The sequence below is a fragment of the Eptatretus burgeri genome, chromosome 8 (assembly GCF_056783735.1).
Source record: "Eptatretus burgeri isolate ZD-2024b chromosome 8, Ebu_testis_v1, whole genome shotgun sequence".
Classification (NCBI taxonomy): domain Eukaryota; kingdom Metazoa; phylum Chordata; class Myxini; order Myxiniformes; family Myxinidae; genus Eptatretus; species Eptatretus burgeri.
Window position 1 is genome coordinate 39261099 of NC_140968.1, and position 12759 is coordinate 39273857.

The 12759-nt window shown below is 43.9% G+C and overlaps 2 protein-coding genes across 48 annotated transcripts in view; one reads left to right on the forward strand and one right to left on the reverse strand.

Moving 5' to 3' along the window:
• Positions 1 to 7577, reverse strand: part of LOC147021576 (dynein axonemal heavy chain 8-like) — a 165600-nt gene extending 158023 nt beyond the window's left edge. For 22 of the 26 annotated variants that reach the window (XM_085891643.1, XM_085891642.1, XM_085891655.1 and 19 more), the window contains exons 1-6: positions 7431 to 7577; positions 6831 to 7020; positions 5739 to 5902; positions 5289 to 5465; positions 4385 to 4498; positions 337 to 444 (exon numbers count right to left, since the gene is read on the reverse strand). In XM_085891643.1, coding sequence (XP_085747769.1) covers positions 337 to 444; positions 4385 to 4498; positions 5289 to 5465; positions 5739 to 5902; positions 6831 to 7020; positions 7431 to 7541 — 864 coding nt within the window. In that variant the 5' untranslated portion in view covers positions 7542 to 7577. Of the gene's footprint in view, positions 1 to 336; positions 445 to 4384; positions 4499 to 5288; positions 5466 to 5738; positions 5903 to 6830; positions 7402 to 7430 lie in introns of those variants that run through there. The other 4 variants (XM_085891660.1, XM_085891656.1, XM_085891651.1 and 1 more) reach the window with 3 other exon arrangements.
• The window catches only part of LOC147021573 (dynein axonemal heavy chain 8-like), a 238149-nt gene that overhangs the window by 187759 nt on the left and 37631 nt on the right, over positions 1 to 12759 (forward strand). The window lies entirely within an intron of this gene.

Sequence of the window (12759 nt, forward strand, 5' to 3'; positions counted from 1 at the left end):
CCTGCATCCATCAGGAGCCACGCGTACAATGGGAATGTGTAACAGACCAACCAAAAGTATTCAATTAATTTGTGTCAAAAAGTTTTCATGCAAGGATATGTTGCACAGGACAATTTGAGAAATTTTTACAATCGGTGCTGTTTTGCTGTTTGAGCAAATAAAACAATGGCAACCACAGACGGCAAGAACAATGCACTTGTTTCTCCACTGTCCAACTATCAGTACATTGATGATGTTCACCCGGTTGCACCTGCTGGTTGCATCATCAACAGGGCACGGGTCTGATGCTGAGGAAGAGCTTCCACCGGCAAGTTATAGCAAAGGAAGCAGACATACCTTCATTAATAAGGTGGAAATCCTTTCGGATGACTTGTAGTACCGAGAAAAGTCATGTATCGCCTTTATTTGATTGACGAGGTTGTGGATCTCTTTTGTTATGGCCACCTGCAGAAACATACAGTGAGACATTGAAGCATAATTCACATTGAATAACTTCCCTCAAGTATATCAAGGTGTTGAAAACCAGAGAGTTGGTGTCAAAGCCACCCAATGCTCGCCTGTTTGTACATTTATAGTTTTTAAAAGACGAGTCCAATAATATTTTTAATAAAGCATTGCAGTGAAGTCTGATCCAAATTATTTTAAAGCAATATATTTATTTGTATATTGTAATCAGTAAAAAAAAATAGTGTGGTAAATGAAAACATGGGAAAGGAAATAACTTGCACCAAAAACTTTAACATTTTCATGCTCACGCTCACGCTCAGGCTGGGGGTATTACAATAGCTCTCTGTTCTTCGAACAGGCGAGCTAAAAAAGTAATATGTAGTGTTTTGACTTCACAAATATTGAGTCTGTGAAAAAGGTGCACCAACAAAATTTATTTCATTTGGAGTTCATTGCATCCCTAGTACACATATTAAATGAATGGCAAGCGTCTGCTATCAACAGGCATGCATTGGGTGGCTTTGACACCATCTTAGGTTGAAATTTAAAAAAAAATTAAAATCATTTGTTAATTTCAAATTCACTACACCAATAGTATACCCCAAAGGAACCTCCATGCCAAATATCAGCATCCAAGTACACATATTAAATGAATGGCAAGCTTCTAAATAACTTGCACCAAAAACTTTAACGTTGATGTGCTACAAAAAAGTTAAGTTCAAAACAGGTCACAAATTAAAAAAAATTTTTAATCATTTTTTAATTTCAACTTCACGACACCAATAGTATACCACAAAGGAACCTCCATGCCAAATATCAGCATCCGAGTACACATATTAAATGAATGGCAAGCTTCTAAATAACTTGCACCAAAAACTTTAACATTGATGTGCTACAAAAAAGAGAAGTTCAAAACAGGTCAAAAATTTCAAACATTTGAATTTTTTTTTATTTCAACTTCACCACATCAATAATATACCCCAAAGGAACCTCCATGCCAAATATCAGCATCCTCGTACACATATTAAATGAATGGCAAGCTTCTAAATAACTTGCACCAAAAACTTTAACATTGATGTGCTACAAAAAAGAGAAGTTCAAAACAGGTCAAAAATTTCAAACATTTGAATTTTTTTTTTATTTCAACTTCACCACATCAATAATAAACCCCAAAGGAACCTCCATGCCAAATATCAGCATCCTAGTACACATATTAAATGAATGGCAAGCTTCGAAATAACTTGCACCAAAAACTTAAATGTTGATGTGCTACAAAAAAGTTAAGTTCAAAACAGGTCAAAAATTAAAAAAAATTAAACTCATTTTTTAATTTCAATTTCACTACACCAATATTATACCCCAAAGGAACATCCATGACAAATATCAGCATCCTAGTACACATTAAATGAATGGCAAGCTTCTAAATAACTTGCACCAAAAACTTTATCGTTGATGTGCTACAAAAAAGTTAAGTTCAAAACAGGTCAAAAATTTAAAACATTTGAAATTATTTTTTAATTTCAACTTCACGACATCAATAATATACCCCCAAAGAAACCTCCATGCCAAATATCAGCATCCCAGTACACATATTAAATGAATGGCAAGCTTCTAAATAACTTGCACCAAAAACTTTAACGTTGATGTGCTCCAAAAAAGTTAAGTTTAAAACAGGTCAAAAATTTAAAACATTTGAAATTATTTTTTTATTTCAACTTAACGACATCAATAATATACCCCAAAGGAACCTCCAAGCCAAATATCAGCATCCTAGTACACATATTAAATGAATGGCAAGCTTCTAAACAACTTGCACCAAAAACTTTAACATTTTCACGCTGACGCTGACGCTCACGCTCACGCCGGGGGTATCGCTATAGCTCTCTGTTCTTCGAACAGGCAAGCTAAAGATTGTGACAATAATTCGATTAAAAAACTAGAAGGGCACTCGGTGGAGCCCATTCCTCCGCCCTGCAATGCCTGATCCATGAGAACATATCGGGCCCGACACATTTTTGAAATATTGTGCCGTATATCGTTTTAGCCCCAACTCTCAATGGTGAGAAAAAAATAAGTTAAAAATTAAATAATTCTCGAAAAAAGATCTGGATTTGGATCTTCACAAAAATCGAATCAGTTAGTCCTTGTCACACATCCAACATGTCCACCAAGTTTCGTCCGAATCCATCCATAACGTTTTGAGATGTTGTGCTCGATATCATTTTTGGCCAAATCTCTATGTTGAAGAATTAGTTAAATAATTCTCGTATCCGGATCCGGATTCGGATCTTCACCAAAATTAAACCTTGCTGTCCTTGGCCGGTCAACTACACACGCACAAAATTTCAGAACGATTGCTTGAAAACTGTGCCCCAAAATCGTGTGACAAACAAACGCTACAAACGTCAAATGCGACAGACCAACATGCTTGGGGAAAAAAAATACAAAATTCGCTGAGTTATAACAACTTCGACTGACCAATAAACTTGAAAAATCTTCGTTATTTCATGTTTGACCTCCAGATGTTATTTCACAACTGATTCAACATGCCTCAAGTGTTGTAACGAGAATGGATGCTGCGGGTTGGGGTGTTAAGTAGTTGATTCGTTGAACCACAATTTGGATGTTTTGTGTAGTTATTATTGTAAATCCCATTTTAGATCTGCCAACGTACACTCGTGTTCAGAACCTTTGTCTGCACTCCATCCCTTTGGGTTTTTCAATTTAAAATGTGATTATTCCTCATTTATTTTGTTGATTAATACCATGATCCCCTTTCTACTCACTGGCCTCACCACTCACGGCTCTCGAGCCAAATGGAGTATGCGTTCTCTTGAAATCGGGCCAATCAACAGTGCACTCGAGCCACGTGACCAATGAGCATTCCTGATGACGTCAAGACAGGAAAGGTTTTGAACTGGGTTTTTGAGTGAGAGTCGGTCATCGAATCGGGAATCCCGAGAGCGAGGTCCACATCAGAGCTGTTGAGCAGGGAATCTCGAGAGCGAGGTCTGCGTTCGGGCAGTTGAGGCAGGAATCCTGAGAGTGATGTCCGTGGCAGAGCAGTTGTGCCAAGACCTTGACAGGGTCAGAAGTGTGTGAAGGTTATCTCATTCTCTTGACAGAACTCCAAAGCGGGACTCCATACCGGAGCATCGCTGGGGGTTATTTAGGCCACCCCAGCGAAAGGAGGAACCGGTCCCATGATCTTCGGGACACCAGTGGCAATTTCTCCCAGACTGGCAGGAGATCCAGATCACAGTTCAGTGTGCGTGGGGAAATAGCTGTCTGCCTGCCCCACAGTGTCTCGGCAAGAGTGCACCACTTGGCTCGAGCACACCGAAACCACCCCGTTATCCCCCCACGAGGACACCACCCCCCCTCTTCCCCACATCGTCTCACCCTTTTCTCCTTCTGTGTGTCTGACGACCTCTCAATTGAGTCCGTGTCAATTTGGGTAGAGTATAAGGTAGGTGAAACCAAAATCGTTGTCGGTGATACACGTGATTTATTTTCTGATGGAGATCGCTTCTTATTGTTCTTCTTCACATTCATATTTGTTGTGACCTCCACCACCGAAGTTGGAAGCCGGTTACGTTGCACCGCTGTTTGTCTGTCTGTCTGTCTATGAGCAGGATAACTCAAAAAGTTATGCAAGGATTCGGACAAAACTTTCTGTACAGGTTGGGTGTGTGACAACAACTAATTGGTTCAATATTTGTGAAGATCCGATCCGGTCATTCAGTGGGACACAAAGCAGTTCACACTTCGCAAGACGGGGAGAGTTAACTCCATCATCACGAGGTTCGAGTTCGGTTAGGATTGGCTGGGTGCGAGTTGCAGTATCTTACTTATCGATATGCAAGTGACCATAGAATATCGATTCTTTCATGATTATAAATCATTGGCATGATAAATGATGACGAAGAAAACTTACAGGATCGCTGCTGTAAAGAGGTTGACAGACTCTTTCGAGAGTAGATAAATGTGCCACGTTGTCTTTTGCCTCATTCGCAGCATCTGTGATCTTGCCGTCCATTTCTCTCCATTTCTGGGAAATATAAAGCACATATCCTGGTTTAAAAATCGATGAAATGACATCAATTAAAGAGTTAATAGCAGCGTAATCATCACTGCGCTGTTGCTGAGCAAACAACTCCATTCATCTCTCCCCTGGGACAAGATATCTGCATAATTAATTAATTAACAAAGTCATGACTGCATATTGTCGTGTCCGGGTGGTTTAACCTATCCGGACGGATAGCTGAACGATTTCCCTTGGAGGCTTGCAGCCCAGATTCTCAGAGATGATGGTGCGCGCAGGAAGGATAGGACGGCAAGGACGGAGCAGACGGAAGCAAAGCACAATGGGGTTTATCGTGAACCCATGACAAATAGACAGACGCAAGCAACTTCAATAAATATGGGGTTTAATGAAAATAAATCAAATATTTACAATGGCAATCACATGGTGGGAGAAATTATCCTTAAACCATACCTAATTAACACAGCACCACCCCCCGTGTAGTGACGCGTCACACTTCAGCTCACAGTTTCCCGACCTAATTTACATCGACATGTCTCCTACACGTCCACAGACCAAGCAACTCTATACATTCCTAACTTTCCTTTGAAATTCCTCCATCTAACCCACAAACATAACAATATGAACATTCTGGATATTAAAAGTGGCTGGATAATCTCAGCTCATCAGCACTGATGACATTTAAGATCAATATTGGTGAGAAGTGGAAAGCTACGGCGTTGCTTACAGAGAAACACAGAATAATTCTGGCCAACAGAGTTGCAGAATTTAAAACACCGGTCACTTTTACAGATACCTTGATGAGCTTAGAGCGTGCTGCAAGGAGGACGTTCAAAACGGTGCGGCAATCCAGCCCTTCAACTTGCTGTATAATCGAGTTCAACTTCACCGACATGAACCTCCAATACTCCAGCTCCGTCAACGGGCCAGAGTTATCTGCTTCCTTCCGGACATGTTCGCTCTCCGTCAACACCTGTGAAGCAAGATAGAATATCAGATCTCATATTTATGAAGTTAAATAGATTTTTCCACATTATGGAAGACAACAAGCCTCATGAGTACCTTCAATACATCATCAAGATAGATAGAATCACAAAATAATGGCAAAAAGTTAATCAGGGAAAGTTTTTTTTTAACATCACCGGTGTCGATGTGTTCTATTATCATCATCGGTCATATGAACAAAATCATTGTTAAAATAGGGATTTATTTCAAAAAAAAATCTCATCAAAAGCATCTGCCTTACCTGATATATCTGTTGATGCCAAATCAACAAGATGCCTTCAAATTCAGGCAGCAACTGAGGATCATGAGCAGCAGCCGTAATATCATCGAAGGATTGAAATCGGTTCAGGTCTATTGCGCTTGGCCTTTGCAATTCCGGAACACCTTCAATGCTTCGGACAGCGCCTGGAAAAGTAAATGTGGGTCGGTCAAAGCCAGAGCAGTTTCCTGGCCAAGGAATTAGGTCACCGGTGCTTCGTTTTCAAAATCAAAGGAAAATACTATCAAACTTTTACAGTCATTGCGGAAGGGTGGAAATGTACAAATATAAACTCTTCAAATATGTGGTGGTTTCCAAAAGCTTCGAGGAGAGAAATCATGCCCAGCTTTCGGACTTCGCTCAGCCGGTAATGGTGGTTGAAAGTGGTTGTTGTTTCCTCTGCCATTGAAGGTGGATGAAGAGACAGACGTCTCTGTCTGTCTATGAGCAGGATGTCTCAAAAAGTTACGGACAAATTTGTACGAAACTTGGTTTGTGGAGAGTCTCCTCCGGTAGTGCGTCGATGAATTCGATTTCCTCCAGTTGTTCCTCCACTGAACTCCATCGTGTTCCTCCACATCTCAGAATGTGTATTATGCCATTATTAAAAATGAACCTCACTCACAAAGTTCCACAATAAGTCCACGAGCCAGGCTCAGATGAAGTTTTAACTGGAACCGCTGTTCTATCGATGCAAACCTCAAATGCAGAGCACCAGAATAAGTCTCCCATCCATCCATCCATCCATCTATCAGGACCACACTCTGTGTGGAGTGTTGGTGCTACCAAAGCAGTCTTCTCAACTATTGGACACAATCCTGGACGGGTCAGCACTCCGACACAGGGTTCCAGCATGCTGGGGTACCACTCATTTTTGTCGACCTCGGAAGGATGACAGGCAGAGTCAACCCCACCTGGTATTAATTCAACAGCCGAGTGGGATTATGAACTCAGGATCTGAGGATCCCCAGCCCACCACCCTCTCCATTAAGCCAACACCACGCACACAAAAAGTCTACACTCAGATGATATTCTGCTGATGTTTAAGAGGGATATAAAAAAAACATAACATACCATCCAAAAACGAAATGAAGCTCAATATGCTCTCTTTGAAAGTCTTTTTCGTTTTCTCTCCAGATTTGGAGTTGTTGAGTTCACCCCATTTGTCACTGACGTCCATGGCAGGGTAGTAGATGTTTGAAATTTTCATTCTTGCTCCTCGTAACACATCTTTGGAGCAATCGATTTCACCGAAATACACTTCCTGTTGGGGTTAGGTGCATTGTTAAACTTACTGATGGTTGGTTTACCGTCACTCCCTAGCATCACACCAAACAGCACAATAAGCGTGGGAAAGTGGGGAAAACTTTTTCACTTGGAGGTTGTGGGTTACGATGTGTTAATAAAGGTGAAAAGTCTGATTTAATGTGATTTCATTCCAGACTATCAGGCAACAACAGGTGAAAAATTGGGAAGGGAATGTCTACTTTCCATCGGAACTGCACAACCACCAGTTTTCAACTCATTACGTCCAGCGGTTTGGAAGAGTACAAAGACAAATAAACAAACAAACAGACACTCCTCAAATTATACAGAGTGTGATGAATTAAATTCATGATAAAGATTGTTAAGTTTTGTTCGTGGAGTGAATCTTGACCATTTTTCAATGATTACCTCACGTACATTCTTGACGGACAAAGCAATGTCATTTGTGCATCTCATGAAATATAGGACTAGACCGGCGGTGCAGTCTTTTGCTGGGTCGGCCAAAAAGAGGCGCAACATTTTCTCTTGTTTGAAAACAACTGAGAATTGACTTGCGCTTTCTGAAAACACAAACAGTCAAAGCATTTCAAAGCAACCCAAGCTATTGTCTGCAGGAATTTTCAGCTTGGCCTTCTCGACTCGAGTTATACCAGAGGTGCAACAATTGTACGTTTCCAGGATATGATTGCCATGATGGTCCATCTGGCACTATTGTTTCAAAACAGCAAGCTGAATTAAACAAGACAACAACAAAAAATTTTTTTTAAAGAAAAATGTAAAAATATAGAGGGATGAAATCTCAAAAAAAAAAACAATAAAAAAGATAGGAATGACACCACGTCACGATTCCACAAGTCGAGCATCACGACATCTTTGAGCATCACTTGAGTTGAGCATCACGAGCCGTCTATCTGGACATGTATTGAGCATTTTATATTGTCGGGTCCCCCACTTTGGTCTCCAAACTCTCTGTTTATGGCATTTAAGGACACCGACTCTCATGGATCACACTGACTTCCTCCACTCACACAGTCAGTGTCGCTCTTAAGGGATCCTCCCATCTCTTCCTATCAAAGCTGGAGTCCCCCAAAGGGAGTGTTTTTGGCCCAGTCTTGCTCCTCATCTTTATCAATTATATCTTTCTGATTTCATGGAAAATCCTGCACAATATATCTTTGCTCATGATTGCACCCTCTGCTGTATCATCATCTCTCATCCTTCAGACAAGCAGGCATGCAGCAGCCTCTTCCCTCTCTGCAGAACTTGAGAGAATCAGAAGCTGGGCCAACACTTGGAATATGTCTTTCAACCCTGACAAATCCCATACACTCACACTGTGTCTCCGTAAGGGCTGCCGAGCGAACCATCCCATCAACTTCCTCAATAAGGATCTTGAAGATGTTAAGTCACTCAAACTTTTTGGCCTCACAATCAGCCATGATCGTTCTTGGATAGCCCATGTTTCGAAGAGGGCCTCCAAAGGCAGGCGCCAACTGGTCATCCTCCATTGTTAAAGCTCTATCCTTGAACAATCTGAACTTCAGACAAACTACAAGGCCTTCATTCCCAGCTTCATGGAAGACTACTCCCACCTTTTGACTGGCAACCATGACTCACATCTTGCCCGACTTGACGACATGGAAAGCAAGGCCCTCAAAATCATCGGGATCTCCCATGATGAAGCTGAGTGTCCAGGCCTGTTATCGTTTCATCGGAGACAGGTTGTTGGCCTCTCTGTAGTCTTCAGCCACCTTTTTGGTCTTTCACCGTCTGCCCTATCTTGGCTCTGTCCCTCCCAGGATTCTGCAGGGTGCACATGGTCTGCCAGTAACCCTCTTCTTATTAAACTCTGAATATCCAGGCTCACTCCTCACCTCCACTCATTTGTTCTTCTCTTCTCTCACCTGAACAACCAACTTCTCCAATCTATTCAATCCCATTCTTCCCTCCAACACTTCAATACAGCCCATTCCCATGACTTCATCTCATTCCCCCCATCCATACGAATGATCTCTTCCACCCCAAATGACCCCGTTCCGAAGTACTCCAACTTTTCCAGGTTATAGTGATTTTGTTTTCCACCTCTCCCTCACCTCCTTTTGTTTGTCAGTTTGTCAGTTGGTTTGTTCCTTTTCTGTTTTCATCCCCACTTTCCCACTCCTCTTCTTGCTGTGTTTCAGCTTGAAGATGACATGATCATTCATTTGATACATTTCATATGTAGCATGTGGCTGTTTAGTGGTGGCTGGTTCATGGTTTCAGCGCCCACAGGATCATTACTGGGCTTGGTGTTCCAACTCTGGTGATGTGGCAAAGAACACTGACCATGTGCTCGTTGATGGTCGTTGGAGGATGATTCAGAACTGAGGGTCTACCGGAGTGCTCAGTTCCTCAAAACCAACTGCAGGCTTGTTTTAGCAACTCTGAAGTTTCAGTTTAAATCTGGGAGAATGGTGCCAACCGAGCCTAGGCTGGATGTTGGCAGGCTCAAGGATGAGAGGGATTTGGGGGTGGGGGGGGTCTGGGTGCTTCAGGGAATCCTGAAGAGTTGTGGAGTGCCTTCAGTAACACTATCCTTGATGTTGCCAGTGGATGTCTTGGAACACACCGAAGGGTGAAGAAGAACTTTGTCTCTCAAGGGACAATGAATACCATTGACTAGAGTTGCAGTGCCAGGCCTAATGGTGGAGCTGAGATAAAACTGGACGTGTACTGAGGGCGGACAAGGAGGTCTATGTGTAAGGAATCTGTGAGGGGGTAGAGCATCACCTGTGGTCAGGTGATTATCGTCCTGCTTGCAAAGGAATTCTTTCATTGCGTTCGTCCAAGCCCGTCCCTCGGTGTACTGCAGTTAGAGCAGAGAGTGGTGGAGCTTGATAGAGGAGTCTGAAATGAAGGCCCGTTGGGTCGGTTACTTTGAGCAACTGTACCAGGTTGATACACCAGCTGGTGAGTTGGATGTCATGGGTGTTACTGTCCTTATTGCTGACCCTCCAATCAACTGTGAACCGTCTTAGGTTGTGGGAAGACAGGCTGCAGTGACCTACTTGAAAGGGGGTAAAGCTCCTGGGATTCTGTGGCATCCATGCTGAACTTTTCAATGATGGTGAAAAGGCAGTACTCATGTGGTTGCACGCAGTTCGCTTTGGAGCAAAGGCATCAGCCTAACTGATGGGAAGGGGAGCCTTGTTGTCCCTCGAAGGAAAGGGAGGGGTGGTCGTCAGGCATGATCCCAACTACCGAGGGTTGACGCTGCTCTAAATGCCTTGCAACGTCTTTGCTCGGATAATTCTTGATATTGTTCGCCACCATCTGTTTGAGCACAAGAGCCCACACCAGTCGGGCTTTACCCCAAAGAGGTCAATGACTGACCATGTCCTTGCTCTCCGGGTCTTCACCAAACGCAGACGAGAGTTTTGGCAGGGACTGCTTGAAGCCCATGTTGATCTCTGCAAAGTGTTTGATTCTGGGAATCGGGAATCGGGAAACGAATCAATCTGATTTCCGAACTATACTCTGGTACTGAGAGTGCTGTGAGGTGTGGTGGTTCCATGTCTGACTTATTTCCAATTGCGACTGGAGTTTTTCAGGGGTGTGTATTGGCTCCCACACTTTTCAGCGCTTGTACGGACTGGATTCTGGGGACGATGTCGGAGAGATCAAGCTGCGGTGCAGCGTTTGAAAGTTTTGAGATCTCTCACCTTGATTTCTCAGATGATGCAGTCACTGGATATCCCAAAAGATTGTGGAGACGTTGCATATCCTGATGGGAGTCCTCAAGGTGCTGAATGAGGAGTCATGGTCTTTGGGATTATGGGTTTCCTGTGTCAAAACTAAGAGTCAGGCTTTCAATGACATCTTGGATGTTGCTTTCTTGTCTGTACCTGTTTGTGGTGAGGATGTTGAGCTCGTAAAGAGATTCACTTACCTTGGCAGTGACATTCGTGTCTCCGCATGTTGTGAGCGAGAGGTTTAGAGACATCCGGGGAGTCATGGATTCACTGTACCACGGGGTGTGGTGCTGTCGGGACCTATGCAGGATGACAAAAGTCCGAGTCTGAGGTCCTTGGTACTTCCAGTCTTACTCTACGGATGTGAAACTTGGATTCTGACCAGGGATCTGAGATGTAGACTGAAGTCCTTCATATACACACACACATACATACACAAATACACGTATACACTGATGAGCCAAAACATTTTGACCACCTGCATAATATGCTTCTGGTCCTCCTTGTGCCGCCAAAACAGTGCTGAGGCATGCTGAGTCCAAAACATTATGACCACCTTCTTCTACTGCCGAGGCATGGACTCTACAAGACCCGTGAAGGTGTCCTGTGGTGTCTGGCACCAAAACATTAGCAGCAGATCCTTCAAGTCCTGTAAGTTGCAAGGTGGAGCCACCATGGATCGGACTTGTCGGTCCGGCACATCCCACAGATGCTCAATCGGATTGAGATCTGGAGAATTTGGAGGCCGGGGCAACACCGTGAACACCATTCCCGAACAATGTGTGCAGTGTGGCAGGGCGCATTATCCTGCTGAAAGAGGCCACTGCCATCAGGGATGACCATTGCCATGAAGGGTGTACCTGGTCTGCAACGATGTTTAGGTCGGTGACACGTGTCAAATTGACGTCCACATGAATGGCCGAACCCAGGGATTCCCAGCAGAACATTGCCCAGAGCATCACACTCCCTCCACCGGCTTGTCATCTTCCCACAGTGCATCCTGGTGCCATCTCTTCCCCAGGTAAACGGCACACACGTACACGGCCATCCACGTGATCTAAAAGAAAACGGGACTCATCGGACCAGGCGACCTTCTTCCACTGCTCCAAGGTCCAGTTGCGACGCTCGTGTGCCCATTGTAGGAGCTTTTGACGGTGGACAGGGTCATCATGGGCACTCTGACCGGTCTGCGGCAACGCAGCCCCATACGCAGCAGGGTGCGATGTGACTTGTGCCACAGTCCACCTTCTGTCGGTTCGGACCAGACGGGATAGCCTTCATTGCCCTCGTGCATTGATGAGCCTTGGGCACCCAACACCCTGTCGCCGGTTTGTGGTTTGTCCCTCCTCGGCCCACCTGAGCACCTGACCACATGCAGAACTTTCATCTGCAGCTTTATTGAGTACTGCTCTCCCCTCTAACCTGGCTCCTGTAAAAAACATCATCCTCAGCTTGATGCCGGAAAAACTTCGACCTTCAAGATTATTGGAACCTCCTGCGATGAAGCTGAGTTGATGGGCCTATCACTTCACCCACGCAGACAGGTCGGTGGTCTGTCTTCTACCGTCTCCTTTATATTTCTTGTATGCCTTGTCCAAGCTCGTATGAGAGCTAACACACAATGCACAGGACAAGAGGGGTGTGGGAAGGACAAAACAGTGGGGAACAGAGACATGAACATCTGATGGACATCCTTTCATCTGATGAACAGAACAGACATCCTTTCTGGTCTTGCACCCTCTGATATTTCCATGCATTGTCCTCCCTCCCACCCCACCCCACCCCCCCTCCCAGGTTTCTGTAGGGAACAAGGAAATTTGTCTGCAGAACAAAGGAGTATGGCTCTCCCAGGTGGGATGGCACCCTTGCTTCACATGTCTCTCCTGGATTCTGCAGAATCTCAAGCTCTGAACATTTTTGGCATCTTTCATGATGAGACAGTCGTGCAAGCCCTGTTCTGACGTCACAGACAGTTTGGTAGATTCTGGTTTCTTTATATTCATCAG